Source organism: Alexandromys fortis, unplaced genomic scaffold, assembly GCF_014885135.2.
Source record: "Alexandromys fortis isolate MF-2015 unplaced genomic scaffold, M_Fortis_MF-2015_v1.1 scaffold_0, whole genome shotgun sequence".
In the NCBI taxonomy this organism is placed as follows: Eukaryota; Metazoa; Chordata; class Mammalia; order Rodentia; family Cricetidae; genus Alexandromys; species Alexandromys fortis.
In genome coordinates, this window is record NW_026067949.1 from 45168010 (window position 1) to 45183959 (window position 15950).

The window sequence follows — 15950 nt, forward strand, 5'->3', positions numbered from 1 at the left end:
AGTGAGTTTCCTCGTCACTCCACCTGCAGGACCCTGCTCACATTCCTCAGTCTTGGAGCAGTGGCAGCTGCTGGGAAAGGGGAAAGTTCTCGCTGTAAGGGTTAGGTGGTTGGACTCATGATGATAATCTAGGGTAATCTCTCCATCTCTTTAATCTTAGGCACATGCAAACTCTCTTTGGTCACTATCCTGACATGGTTGTCTTCTGGGGGTGTACTAGTTATTTTTTCTCATTTCAGTTACAAAATATCTTACAGAAGGCAACCTAAGAGGGGTGAATTATTTTGGCTCATGGCTTGCGGGTATAGTACAGCCTGGTAGGGAAGGCCTGGTGGCAGGAGCAGCCTTTGACTGTGGTGAGGGGAGTGGGGGGATGCTTTTCACATCTGGATTGATTAGAAAGCAGAGAGAGAACAAGAAACAGGGTTGAGCTATCCACCTCAAGACCTTTCCCAGGGAGATCCACTTAGTCCAGCCTGATTCCACCTCCTAAAGGGTCCCCAGTGTCTCAAATAGGGCCATTAGCTAGGGACCCAGTATTCAAACACATGAGCCTGTACGTGACATTTGACACACAAGCCACATCCGTGGCCACTATTCTATCTACTAAAGAACACAGATACCTTACTAGAATAATGTTTTACTAATTTAAAACTTTTGTGATTTCAATGAATGTTGGAAAATTATATTACCTCTAGCTTTGTTTTCTTAGCTTTAAACTTTTATCTGCGTTTCCTCTTTGACATCATTCCCTAGGTGTTTTGTAAGAATGCATTCTGTTCCTTGGGGACTTGAATCAAGAGAGGAGGTAGAGAGCACTTGTCTGTTGGGCACAGAGCATATCCCTTTGACTAGCTCCTTCTCCAGAGAACTGGGTCACGTTTTTTTCTTCCAGCTCCTAGTTAATGATACACTATTCCTTCCACACCTGTTGGTTCCTCAAGCCTAAACCACAAGAGGCGTTTTAGACTGTTCTTTCTATCCCCATCTTCTGTATTTACCTTGCAAACATTTTTCTATTCTATCATCTTTTCAGCCTTGTCGCTGTTTATTCAGCCTTGGCCACCCTTCTCAGAGGAAAGAGAGGGAATATCCTTTTACTTCCTACTCCATCCCTTCAGGGCTGTCTCTTCTTTTGCAGCTGGGATTCTCTAAACTTGAAATTCAGATGTCATTCTTGCTTGCTGGCTTGTCTGTGCCTCTAAAACAGCCTCATTGTGATCCTGGGTTTCCAAGCCTACCTCCCAGCTTCCCACTTTCTCTATTACCTCTTGAGTTCTGCAGTTGCAAACTGTGGTGGGGCAGATCTGCTTTACTATCTACTTTTGTATAGTTTTGTTGACAAAGATTTCTGTTCTGCCTGAGCCCGCAGCTGTTCAGTCCCAAAGAAATATACAGAGACTTACATTAATTATAAACTTGTCGACCTATTAGCTTAGCCTTTCTTATTAACTAACTCTTACATCTTACATTAACCCATAATTCTTGTCTGTGTTAGCCATGTGGTTTGGACCTTTATAAGTGAGGCATTCTCATCTTGCTTCCTCTGTATCTGTGTGACTACTGTAGACTGAGCCTTTCCTCTTTCCAGAATTCTCTTGTTCTGCCTATACTTCCTGCCTGGCTACTGGCCAGTGAGCGTTTTATTAAACCAGCACAAGTGACAAATCTTTACGCGGTACAAGACTATTGTCCCCTTTTTTTCAAAACAAGAACTCTGAATTTAATCTCCTTTATTTAACTTTCTTCCAGACCATTATCCATAACAACTTGTAACCAACACTCTAAATAAAGAAAAAAAATTCATAATCCATTTTTTTGGGAATGTGGGCATAGTTTTCTAGGCTACTTACTGCTGATTGGGGGCACTGATAATTTTATGGGGCCCTAAAGAAAATGTAGGATTATGGTCAAGTCCTGACTGGAATATTCTGTGAGGCTTGAGTCTGTTCTGGATGTGGAACTCAGAGGAAACTCCAACAGAGGTCCTTTGAAATTATGGATCATCTGGGCCATCCATTCCTATTGGGGATTTTTTCAGGGGGGTCTTCCTGATCAAACCTGACTTTTCTTAACTCAGAATGAATCGACAGCCTCTCATTTCCTATGGAAACAAAAGCAAAACCTCTTCTCCATATCTTTTGACTTAAATTTTGAATTCAAGGCATTTTCAAAATGTATTTGTTGGTTTAATCTAGCAGCATTTATAATCAAATGTCTTTTAGCAGCTGTTGCTCCTTCCTCAGCCATCAAACAATTCAAAGACAATGCAATAACATATAGTATCCAGAATCTCTGTGTACTTTCCATCTTTATGTGACTTTATTTTAAACTCTTTTATTTTTATTATTAATTTTTGGGTTTTTGAGACAGGATTTCTCTGGGTATCTTTGGCTGTCCTGGAACTCACTCTGTAGACCAGGCTGTCCTTGAACTCACAGAGATCTGCCTGCCTTTGCAGGGTACAAGACCATTGTTCCACAGCATAGTTTATGAGGCTAAAAGGGATTTTTCTTTTACTTATTTTAATTTGTGTGTGATCATGTTTCTGTGTGTGTAGGTCAGAGATTATCATCAGGTGTAATCTCTGGCCCAGGAGCCATCCAGCTTCTTTTTGATACAGAATGTCTCACTGGGCCCTCATCAGAGTGAACTGATTAGGCTAACCAGTGAGCTCTAGGGATCTTCTGGTCCCTGCCTCCTCAGCTCTGGGATCGGAGGAACATGCACCAGATACGGTTTTTAATGTGTGTTCTGGGGACTGATCTCAGGTCCCCACGCTGTGCCAAAGGCATTTTACTATTTTTTCCCTATTCTAATTTTTATATATTTCAATATTTGTGACACATAAGAATTATGCAGTTCAAATCCAGTGTCTGTAAATAAAGCTTTATTGGAACTTAGCCATGCTTATCCATTTATGGATTTCTTACAGCTGCTTTTGCAGTAGCAAAGTTGAATCATGGCGATGGAGACTACATGACTCACAAAGCTAAAACATTGCTTTCTGATCCTTTACAGAAAAGAGTCAGCTCTCACTGTCATCACATGATTTGCAGTGGTCCCTTTCCTAACACTTCATTCCATGACTCTCAATACTTTTTACTCTGTTTCTTTGCCAACCTGTTTTTTCTTTCTTTAATAGTGGCTTCATTAAGATACATTTCATATATAGCACAATTCAGGTATTTAAGGTATATAGCTCAGTAGTTTTTTGTTATATACCTAGAGTTGTGCAAACATTACTGTAATATTTAGAATATTTTCATTATTCTTCCAGATATCCTCTCTTTAATGTCCATCTCCCTTACCACCCCCTTCTCCATCCCTAGATGACCACTAAGTCTGCTTTTAATTCTGATTCACACTCCCATTTGTGATATTTTGTATAAATAGAATAATTTGTGTTGTTTTGTGACTGTTTTCTCTCACTATATAATAAAGATACTATACTATTAATGTATTTGTATATTGTTTTTAAGGTTAATACATATTGTAGCATGAGTTAAGTACTTTGTTCTTTTTCTTGATTAATATTCTATTATAGTCTCTTTAACATGTAAACAAGGACTTTCTAAAAAGGATCAGCAGTATAGGAAATCAATCCAAGAATTGACAGACGGGGTTACATGAAATTAAAAAGCTTCTGTATACATTGCAAAGGAAAAAAAATCACCAGAGTGAAAAGATGGCCTATAGAATAGAACAAAAATCTTTTTCCAGCTGTGCATTAGGCAGGGGAATAGATATTTAGAATCTATAAAGAACCAAAAAAAAAAAAACCCCACAAAAATTTATACAATCAATAAATGGGCTAATGAATTGAGCAGACCATTTTCAGAAGAAATATATATGGCCAATACTTGACAAAATGTTCAACAATCTTAGCTACATAGCAGTTCAAATTAAAACTGCTTTGAGTGCTGGCAAGATGGTCCAGTGGGTAAAGGTACCTGTCATGAGATCTGACAACTAGACTTCCTGGATCCACATGATGGAAAGACCCTGCTGCCAGAAGTTGTTCTCTGATCTCCATATATGTGGCATGCACACCGTCACGCACACGCACCCCATATGAATTTAGAACTTTGGGGCTGGAGAGATGGCTCAGAGGTTAAGAGCATTGCCTGCTCTTCCAAAGGTCCTGAGTTCAATTCCGAGCAATCACATGGTGGCTCACAATCATCTGTAATGAGGTCTGGTGCTCTCTTCTGGCCTGCAGGCATACACGCAGACAGAATATTGTATACATTATATATATATATATTATTTAAAGTTTAAAAAAATTAAAACTTTTCAGGGTTTTATCTCACTCCAGTCAGAATGGCTACCACCAAGAAAACAAATGACAACATGCTGGAGGGCTATAGGAAAAGGGATGCAAATGTAAACAAGGTAGAAGTCAGTGTGTAGATTCCTCGAAAAACTGAAAATTAAACTACATATATACTGCTCCTGAGTATTTACCCAAGGGATCGTAAATCAACATAGTAGAGATTGGTGCACATCTGTCTGTGTTTATTGGTACACTAATTCAAAATAGCTAAGCTGTGACATCAGCCAGCTTATCTATCAACAGATAAATGGATAAAGCAAAATGTGGTTCATATCCACAATGGAATTTATTTCAGCCATAAAAAAGTATCAAGATATCTGCAGAAAAATATGTTCGTTTTGTTAGAAAATTAAAGTGTGATCATTAGTTGTGTTAAAGACAGGATAGTGGAACTCAAGTGGCATAAAAGCAGAAGGGCGACTGCAGGGAGGGGCGAAGGGGAGGAGCAGAGTAGTGTGGGAAGGTGGTGACTAAAGAGAAACAGAGCAACAGATCTCTATGAAAATGCGCCAGAACTCATCACTTGTATGCGACTTAAAAATGAGCAGGGGCATTCCATCGTAGTATAATGCCGCAGTTTATATTTTTATTCAGCAGATGAGACATTGGGTTCCTTTACCCTTGGGGCTGTTAATGAATAATGTCTCTAGGAACATTTGTGTACTAGTTTGTGTATGGACAGTTCCTTTAGGTATATATCCGGACTATCTTTTTTAATCCTTCAGTGATTGACTGTGGGATCTTTTCTTTCACAACTTCCTAGGTTGGGCTAAGCGTCTTCATAAGACCTGTTAAGAGCCTTTTAATACTCAGCACAGTATGTTGACGCCATTCCTTTACACGTATGTTTCCTCTGCCCCTTTGTAAGCTTTCAGAGCTTAGCAATACTGCTTCATTCACCGTTTACTGACTGCAAACTGTACAGGTTCCTTGGTATTTGTTGAGCTAGGGAAACTGTAAAGTAGTCAGTACTATTGAGTTAAACTGTCTTGTTGGGGGCTGGAGGGATGGCTTGGTGGTGAAGAGCACTGGCTGCTCTTCCAGAGGCCCTGAGTTCAATTCCCAGCAACCACATGGTGGCTCACAACCATCTGTAATGAGATTTGGCGTCCTCTTCTGGTGTGTGGACATACATGGAAGCTGAATGTTGTATATAAAATAAATAAATAAATAAATAAATAAATAAATAAATAAATAAATAAATCTTAAAAAAAAACTGTCTTGTTGGTTTTCTGTCTCATGCCAATCGACATTTTAGAAAAGATCTCCTTGAATACATTCTGATGTAACTGACCTTTTCATGTATCTTGTTTTAAGGCCGGCAAGGAAAATTAAGAAAGAAGGAAAAGACAAGGAAAAGATGTCAGATGAAAATCCAGATGATATAGAAAAAATAAAGTCATATACGTATATGGAAAGTGAACCTGAAGATGATGTCTATTTAAAACGCTTGTACCCAAGGCGGATCTATGAGGTGGAGAAAGCTATTCACTTACTTAAGAAGTTTCAGGTTCTGGACTTCACAAATCCAAAGCAAGGCGTCTACCTTGATTTAACATTAGATATGTCATTGGGGAAAAAGGTATGTAGCCTTGTGTTTTTATTAAAATAGACACATAAATTGATGCTTTTAAGTTGTAAAGTTCCGGGTAGGAGTAGGGGTAGAGAACATGTGATTTGAAAGTTGAAGCTGGGAGACTGGGGGTGGAAAGGGTTTATTTACATGGAGATGGAGGTGGTGAAGGGGAGAGCTGGGGTGGATGGAGAAGAACAGCCAAAACTCAGGAGGTATCAAAAAGCCATAATTAAACTGGCTACTTCAGATAAGCTAATTTATGTAAAAGTAAAATTAAAAATTCCTTTTAATAATTTTTAGAAAGTCTGATGGTCTTTCTAAGTTACTATGAGAAATATATTTCTTACAAAATATAAAATATGTTGAAAGCTTGCTAGGAAGTTGTCTTCTTTCCTTGGATTCCTTGCTTTGCCTTTTTATATTTCAGCATGCTCACTTTTATTATAAAGGTAAAATGTTGAGTTTGTGTAGCTCCATTCAAGATTAAATATGGTTAATAAATAAACGGGGAAAAAAGATTAAATATGGTTATATATATCAGCTTAGTAGGAGCTTCCTAATGACAGTCAACATCACTGGGAACTTCCTGCAGCTAGTCACTTTATTCAGCAGTACTTTGCATTGACTTTTGCATTTAATTTTGTAGTAATATCAGGAAATTGAGATGCAGATGTAGACTATTTGGCATAAAAAAGAAAGAGTTAAGAACTGAACCAAGGCTTGGGTCACTTCTTAGATAAATATCAACCATGTGATAATTTTTATTTTGTATATTACTGTTAATTATTCATATGAAAAGTTTTTATATTACCTTTTCTCAATAATGGGGGTATAAGACATAACGGTGTCTTGTAAGACCTCAGGCATCATTTGGACATGGAATCTATTTATAGAGTATGATACTAATGATTTGATCTTTGTCTTAGTTTGCTCAGTTTTTGTTACCCCAGGGCTGCGAACTGACTCCAGGGCCTTGAGCATTGTAGGCAAGCAGCCTACTGCTCATCGTTTAATGCCTCTCACCAAATATGTGTAGAGCAAGCCAGTGTCCCCAGGTGCTAGTATGGCGGTTGTTCACCTTGGGAGACTACTGAAATCCACTGGGCATGTTAGTAGGAAAGGAATGCCCATCAGTGAAAGTAAGTTGAATGGCTGATATGAAGTGTACTGAAGAATTTATGCCTTCTGGTCTGAAAAATCCCCAGGAAGCTATTGCTACCTGAAAAAAAAAAATTCTAAAAATAAAATCAATTTTATCAGAGGAACAGTCCCGTTTCTCTTCTGTCAGGCCTATGGAGGGCCTAGAACCTGTTTTCATATGGAATCTCCCTCAGAGATCTGATCAACAGATCTAGGTAGGTCCTTCACCAAAATGACTGAAGAGATTCATTCTGAAGTAAAGGATTTGTACTTAATTGGATGGTGTCTCAAATGATGCCATTGTTTATTTTGGATTTTCAATTCACTTCCCAAATACATCTGAAAGTGATGGTGATCTAGGTTACACTAAAATAGACTCTCTAAGAAGCTCTTTTCAGTCTTGGCTTTCTCTTGTAGAACGAGGGTTTGTATTTATAATTGCCTAGAGCCATGGTGTACATTAAGGGATCCTCTCCTTGCTTAGGATGTCTAGCTGTTTTCTTCATCTTCCTTGAGTCTGTAATACATTTGAAAATTTAATTCAGGTTAACAAACATCTGTTGACATTCGGTTAATGGAAACCAGGTTTCCATTTATTCCCTGATTTTTTTTTCGATATCAAAAGAGATACAGATATGAATGTATATCCCAATGTTTGAGAAACTAAATGATTTAGATAGAAACCACATGCAATGGAGTATGGAGCTAGGAAGGGAGATTTAGATATTTATTTTTTAAAACAAACATATATAATGTCTTGAGCTTTAAATTATAACCAGAGAATGGTTTGGAATATACGAGAGGAGCTACCGTAGACTGAAAGCACTTAAAGCAGGAGTTGAGTGCGGCAGTGCATCCCTCTATTCCCAGCACTTGGAAGCTGAGACAAGAGGTCTTGATTTTCAAGTCTGCAGAAAGGCCTGTCTATCCTGGCAATGACCCAACAACCAAAACACCTCAAAAATGAAGAACATTTTTCTTTTTTTATATAGAATCCAGAAGATAATAGAAAAGATGAACTTTCTGTAATTATTTTTCTCCTTTGTATGTTTAGAAAAAAGTGGAGCCATTTGCCAGTGTTGTTAGTTTACCGTACCCTTTTGCTTCAGAAGTCAACAAAGTTGCTGTGTTTACAGGGGTGAGTAATTTTGTCAGCAATTGTATAATTTAATTTTTAAGAAATTATTACTAATTAATGAAGAGAGTAGTGGAATATACTTAGAGGAAAATTCAGTATTCACGTTAGTCCTTTAAAGCTCAAAGCAGTGACTTATTTGAGAAGGAGATGCATATAGCATTCCTGCCACCATTACAAGGCCGCCTCAGTAGTGTTGTTCCACAGAACCTGAAGAGAGATATGGGCTGTGTCCTGGGTCTTCAGGTCTTCTTCAGACTCCTCAGAAACACCAGGGTTATTTTATACAACAGTGACTACTTACTGCTCTGAGTCTCCAGAAAACAAAAAGAGAGAAATGGGATGTCTGGAAGGAAAATCACAAATACTGTTTTTCTTTGAAATTTTCAGACATGACTTATGTTTTAGATCTTTTTTGATTTATTGAATTTTTCCTCCTCATATCAGTTTTATAAAATGAAAGTTAGTAAAACTAACCATATTTTAAGTTTTTGTTATTGACAGAACCAGAGATATGTCTCAGCTTAAAACAAATACCTGGTTGTGGAGCCAGCAGGCAAGGACATGATAAGTGTGGACACCAGCTCTGTCGGGTTTCTGTGTTTTTGACAGTTGTTTATAATGTACTAACCCCTTTGCTTAGTTTTTCTTTCATAACTGAGACTTTTTATATTTTCTCTGTTTTACTCTGGAGGAAGAAACTGTGTTCTTTCCAGTAAGTGGGGATTATAGTTGCCGGAGTGTACTGCGTGATGTTTGGCTCTTTTTGAGGGGCCCATCACCCAAATACCAAATAAATCATACACAGAGTCTTATTCTTACTTAGAATCACCTGGCCTTGGCTTGACTTGCTTCTTGCCAGCTTTTTAAATAATTACCCTGACTACCTTTAGCCTCTGGGCCTTTTCCTTTTCTTACTCTGTGTATTTCCCTTTCACTCCGTGGCTGGCTGTGTGGCTGGTCCCTGATGTCCTCCTCTCCTTGTTCTTTTGTTGCTCCTTTTATTTATGTTTTCTGCCTGCCAGCCCCGCCTACTTGCTCCCCTCACTGTGGGCCATTCATCTGTTTATTAAAACCGTCAGGTGTTTTAGACAGGCACAGTAACACAGCTTCACAGTTAATCAAATGCAGTGTAAACAGAAGTCACACACCTGAAAATAATATTCCCCAACAGGCACTTCAAGTGCTCCAGTAACTAAGGGAGTGAAATATATTCCCAGAAAACAAAAAGAGAGAAATGGGATATCTGGAAGGAAAATCACAAATACTGTTTTTCTTTGAAATTTTCAGACATGACTTACATTTTAGATTTTTTTGATTTATTGAATTTTTCCTCCTCATATCAGTTTTATAAAATGAAAGTTAGTAAAACTAACCGTATTTTAAGTTTTTGTTATTGACAGAACCAGAGACATGTCTCTTGCTGGGTTCTTTTTGCTTGATTTTGAGTCAGGGTTTATAAACATAGACCTAGCTGTTTTGGAACTTGCTGCATAGACCAGGCTGGTCTCGAACTCATAAGAGAGATGGGCTTGCCTCTGCCTCCTGAGTACTGGGATTAAGGGCGAGTGCCACCACTCTGGGCACTTGCTAGGTTCTTTATATGTCATCAAGATGTATTTCTTCTGTCAGTCAAATACTCCAGTGACACACAAATTGAAGATTTTTTTTCAGAATGTAATGTATCTAATGCAGTAATTGAAAATTGATACATTTTCAATTAGAAATGAAACCATTTTAATTATAATTGATGTTTCTGACAGTTATTGAGAATATAATGAATTTGTTTAAAAATAATGTTTAAACTATTATGCTTTGGTAGAATGCATCAGAGATTAAAATAGCAGAAGAGAATGGAGCTGTGTTTGCAGGAGGAGCAGATCTGGTTAAGAAGGTATTGTGTTTTATGTTCATTGGCTATAAAGATTATTCTGATAGTTCTGCTATCCACTAATTTATTTTGTGTTTATGGGGTTTTTGTCTGCATGCATGTCTGTTCTTCATGGTGCCCTTGGAGGCCTGAAGAAGGTGGGGATTCCTTGGGACCAGAGATACATTACAGATAGTTAATAGCTGCCTTGTGGTTTCTGGGAATTGAATCAAGGTCTCCTGAAAGAGCAACCAGTGCCTATAACTGCTGAGCCATCTCTTTTCACCCCATCCATTAATTTATTGTGTTTGCACATAATCAGTGGGAATAGATCATCTCCAAAATAGTACGTTTATAAAAAGAGGAAATTTGTTTTGTATTTTCTTCAGTTTCAAATCTAAGAAAAAGCCGCCAAAACTTTTAACCATCGATTACTTCACACATTCATCCATTTGTTTATTCTTTACTGTTGTCATGAAAGTTTTGTGAATAGAATATAAAGGCCAATATTACTCTGGTTTTGAATGTGAGATTTAAAATGAAATCTAAATATTAGCACACAAATATCTCATTCATATTTTAAAAGCTAAGTATCTTTTTCTCTCTGGGAATGAAATTATCATTTACTTGGTATTTATCTCCATAGCATGTTATTTCCTCTTGAACACTTACTCCCCAGCCCACTTAAAGTGGCAAGGCTGGCTTAGCATGATAGCTGAGGAGTAAGTAGCACACCTTCAGGAAATAATAGCCTGGGGAGCCTTTTATAATGAGAATGGCATTTTTTTTTAAGGTAGGAAGGGACATATAGTTATTTCTAAAATTACAAGAAGGTTTTCCTTAACATTTTCTGGGAGTCTCTCTTCTAAATAAGTTAATTAAATTACACTATGAATGGGGGTGGGCAACAGGGAGACAGGAAAAACTGATTTGAAAGTGATGTGGGATGTCCTTCTGTATTCTGTATTCTGTTGCTTTTATTGGTTAATGAATAAAGCTGCTTTGGCCAGTGGCTTAGAAGAATAAAGCCAGGCTGGAAGAGATATAGAGAGAGAGTAGGCGGAGTCAAAGAGATGCCATGTAGCTGCCGAAGGAGAAGGACATGCTGGAACTTTAGGAGCCTTATTGGTAGACCACAACCTTGTGGCAAAACACACAAATTGATAGAAATGGATTAGGATGTAAGAGCTAGCTAGAAATACTCTAGAGTCATTGACCAAACAATGTTGTAATTAATATAGTTTCTATGTGATTATTCAGGTCTGGGTGGCCGGGAAATGAAAGAGCAATCTCTGCCTACAGGAAATTTGTGTCCTTTGTTGAATATCCACATCTTTTGCTTGACTTACTGGGCAAGTCCTTCAGGGTACACAGCATGCCAACAGTGTTCTAAATCTGATGGTGGTGGTTTTGTTTTGTTTTCTTTCTTTTTTTTTTTTTTTTTTTTGAGACAGGGTTTCTCTATGTAGCTTTAGAGCCTGTTGAGGAACTCCCTCTTTAGACCAGGCTACCCTGGAACTCAGAGATCCTCCTGCCTCTGCCTCCAGAGTGAGGGTATTAAAGGTGTGCGCCACCACCGCCCAGCTGTCTGATGGTGATTTTAATTTTTTAAGGGCATTGGAGATAGTTTATCCTGGAGCCAAATTTGATTGACCAGGGCTCAGGAAACAAATGAGGTTACACCTCATTTTCTGTTCCCACATGGAAGTAATTTTGTCATCCATCTAGGGGCCTCAATTGGGTTCTTTTGCTTTTCTAGTTAGAGATTTAAAAAGGCAAGAAAAATTTCAGGGGCAACAGGTAGCAGCAAAGAAATCTGGAACTCAGCAGACAGGAGCAGACACATCAGTAGCTGAAGAAAGGTTTTTATGGGGTGAGCAAACGCACACAGAAGGACACAGAGTCTAGGAGAGGACTCAGGAAACTGAAGCTCAGCTTCTCCCTGGGAGTTGCTTTGAAGAGTCTTCCTCCCTTGTTTAAGGTTGTTATGTAAAACACTTCTCCATCTGGCTTGAACTTGTTGAGCCAGTCCAGCCACAACAGGAGAGGCCTGGAGCCTTTATGCAATCTTCAGTGTCCAAAGTGAGCACACTGGGGACGTGGGAATGGATGTTTAACACAGGTTCTCGACTGAGTCCAAGTGTAGTATCCCATTCTATTTGTATCATTTTCATTATTTAAAAACTACTAAAGGTTTTTTTTTTTTTTTTTTGTTTTTCGAGACAGGGTTTCTCTGTGGTTTTGGAGCCTGTCCTGGAATTAGCTCTTGTAGACCAGGCTGGTCTCGAACTCACAGAGATCCGCCTGCCTCTGCCTCCCGAATGCTGGGATTAAAGGCGTGCGCCACCACCGCCCGGCTACTAAAGGGTTTTTAATTGATGAAATGTAAATACATGCAGGTGCTAGGGAATTTGAGAGTAGGACTTGTCCTCTGGAGCCAGAAAATTAACATCACCAAGCGTGCGCCACCTCTCCTCTGCTCTCAAGCTGTCAGAGCCACTCCTTCAGTTCGGCTCTCAAGTGGTCCATTTCCTCACGGAGGAGAATGTGTTGCACAGCCCCACTGTTCAGTAAAGGAAACATCGGAAATAGAAACCTAAATAAGAAAATCTAAACGTGATGTTTGGTATATAAATATTGTAGGTACATAATTTTCTTTAAGAGCCCTGGTGGTGGATGCATTTCCTTGGGTAAGTTATCTTAACCAGGATGCTCTTCCCATCAAGTGTTTGACAGCTTTCCATGGTAGTTTTAGAAGGTATTCATTAAGGTTACGAAGTAAGTTCAAAACAGTTTTTCAGGTAAATCATGGTTGTAGATTTGCAATCACAGTTCTATACATTCATTTATTTATTGCAATACTCGAGTTTGAACCCAGGGCCTTAAACAGGCTAGGCAAGTGTTCTAAGACCAAGTAATACTCTAAGCCCCCATTCCTGTATTCCTAAATTAGTACACTGTTTTTCTTAGTATTTAGCTGGAGAGATGACTCAGCAATTAAGAGCACTGGCTGCTCTTGCAGAGGACCCAGGTTCAGTTCCCAGAATCCACATGGTGACTCAAAACCTTCTGTAACTCCAGTTTCAGGGAATCCTATGGCCTCTTCTAGTCTCCATGGGCACCACACATACATGTGATGATGCACAGACATATATGCAAGCAAAACATTCATACCCATAAGAATAAAGACAAAATCTTTTTATAAAAGAAAATGTAAAGTAGGCTATAATTACTGAACTTTGAATCATTTCTAAGCTTTTAATTTATTTATTAAATTCATTTTATTTTGAAATGTCATACATATATCTGGCTCAGAGTTATTTGAAAGTAATGTTTTTTTCTTGTTTGTAAAAGCATATTTTTATCTACAGATTCGTCTTATTCTAAGATGTGTTCCTAAGGTTAATTGTAGCATGACATTCACAATAATTTTTAACTTAAAGGAACATGTTGTAGAAGTAGTTTTAGGAAGCCTGTTAATAAAAGCTGTTTACCTCTCTCCAGTTTTAATAGACTTGATTTCTTCTGTGGGAGATGCGTGTGAGTTGGATACATACCAATGTTATGTTCTAACTTATAACACCATTTGCCTAGCATAATCTCATGGTAGAATTAAAACCATTAATTGTGTTTAAAAATGCATGCAGCTATTTTTGAAATATAACAAAGTGTTTTGTTCTGATATTTTTCATATCTGGTGACTGTATTTATATAATTCTGTTTTTGAAGAAAAGTATGTACAATAGTACTTTTTCAAATCATGCTGAAATTACTTCTGTCTGAAAAGGTAAAGGTTTTTTTTTTTTTTTTTTTTTTGTAAAGAGCTGTTTCTGTTTTTCTCTGGTTTTCAGATCTTGGATGATGAGGTTGTTGTGGACTTTTATGTAGCTGTTCCAGAAATAATGACTGAGCTTAACCCATTAAGGAAGAAACTGAAGAAAAGATTTCCAAAGGCTACCAGAAGTAAGGGAGAATATTTGTTATTTTAATATGCTATCAGCCGCCTTCTTTATAATTTTGTTTGTAAGAAAGCAAAGCTGCTAATTTGTTTGTAGATCAAATATTATGCCTAGTATTTGAAAATGATGTATGCAGCTTTATTTTTTCTTCTTTTGTGTTCGTATTGTTACAGTGTAATGTGCGTAGCTACTGACTGATAATACTGTAGAGTATAGCCTAGCTGTACATTAGTGGAATGTACTAACTACTAAGAACACTGTCGTCATATCATTTTGTTGACATTTATACTCCTTTATCAGCATGTACATAAATGTATATATATGAGCATTTGGCTCTGTAGGTATTTCCCCTTAGTAGAATTTTTCTTTATGAATACTTCCTTCTTAAGAAATATAGTAAAATGCTGCAAGTGTTATAAAATGAGAGATATGAATTGATGAATTCCTAAGATAACAATGAATGGATATTCAGTGGGGGCTTATTTAAATATAGGTGGGGAAGAAAGCAACATATCATGAATGAGGTAACTTATTTATCTACTTAGTTTTTATTTAGGTTCTTTATTGATTCTTTGGGAATTTTACATCATCCACCCCAATTTCGCCCACCTCACAGTGCCCCCACATCTTTCCCTCACCCCTGCAGTGCCATTCCATGAAAGAAAATTTAAAAAAGAAATCAAGACAAAGCAAAGCAAACAAAAACCTCTCTGCTGCTTCTTCCCCACCTCTCCAACGGAATGAGGTGACATTTAAGCTGTTACCAGTATAATTGGATGAATTAGTTGAGAACTAATATTGTAAGTAGAAAGAATATATTAACCACAGGCACTGAAGTAGGCTAGAAGTATAGGCTGGCTCCAGTTAGGTCTTCTCAGCTGTAGGCATGGTGCCTCTACATAGATGTGGAGGTGAACCGTGGGAAATGAGCGATGCTGGGGTAGATTAATGCTGTTTTGAGGGAGTCTTTGAATTAGGAGTTAATGAGCATGGGCTTATTTTCCTATTGTCATGAATCATTTAGATGTCGTAAGGTGTGCTGTGACATGATCTATTTTCTAGAGCAGCATAGGAGATCCTGGTTTGGATTGAAACTTGGAGGGAGGGAGCCCTGTGAGGCTGCAGTTGCCAGAGACTGATGCGGGTAATGTTTAAGTTCTGCACGGTGAGGACTGAATGAAGAGTACAGTGTCAGTGACTAAATAGGAAAGGAGTGGTTGATGGGAGAGTTGAAGAGCCAGCTGAGGCCTTTACACCAGGCATTTCCCCTGACAAGTGGTGTCACACTCATAGAACTGGTTCATTTGTTGTAGGTGGTGCTGAATGTCTGGTATAGATAAGGGTTTTTCTATACGGTATTGTAAATAAAACAAGTTTTTATCTTTTAAAGTTTGTTTTGATAGTTTGTTGTTTTCAAATATCATCTCCAGTAGACTAAAAAAAAAAACTTAAAATTCTTCATACATATTAGCCACTCAGATATCTAGTCGTACTCTAATTAAATATAATTCAAATGGACTTAAATTCTTTTATTCTACTATGCTTTTGTTACTTTTGTAGCCTGCATTAAATGATACCTTACTAAATGTAGGTGGGACTTGGCGTTTTTCATAGAGATTTCCATTGTAGCTCTCTTTGTTGTTAGGAATCAGACTCACATTTCTCCTAAGTCAGGCCTGTAATTGAATATTATTGGGCAGAAAAGGCAGCCAGCAGCTCTAATGGAGGCTGTGAAAGGAGAGACTCATGGTACTGATGCCCTCTGGGCCACCACTGTAACTTCTCAGCTGGTTCTCAGGCTCTAACTGCTGCCTTTGCCACTCTGCTCTCTAGAACCCCCGGGTGATTCCGTTTCCGTCATTCTTTTCATCATCACCTGCTGGTGTTTAAGTTTGGAAGGGTTCTTCTCATTATCATCACGTTTTTTTCTTTTT

General features: G+C 38.1%; 1 protein-coding gene across 1 annotated transcript in view; it reads left to right on the forward strand.

Moving 5' to 3' along the window:
- Window positions 1-15950, forward strand: part of Mrpl1 (mitochondrial ribosomal protein L1) — a 53527-nt gene that overhangs the window by 8928 nt on the left and 28649 nt on the right. The window contains exons 3-6 of the mRNA XM_050150178.1: window positions 5654-5918; window positions 8107-8190; window positions 10010-10081; window positions 13909-14020. Of these exons, the coding sequence (XP_050006135.1) occupies window positions 5654-5918; window positions 8107-8190; window positions 10010-10081; window positions 13909-14020 (533 nt within the window). The remainder of the gene's footprint in view (window positions 1-5653; window positions 5919-8106; window positions 8191-10009; window positions 10082-13908; window positions 14021-15950) is intronic.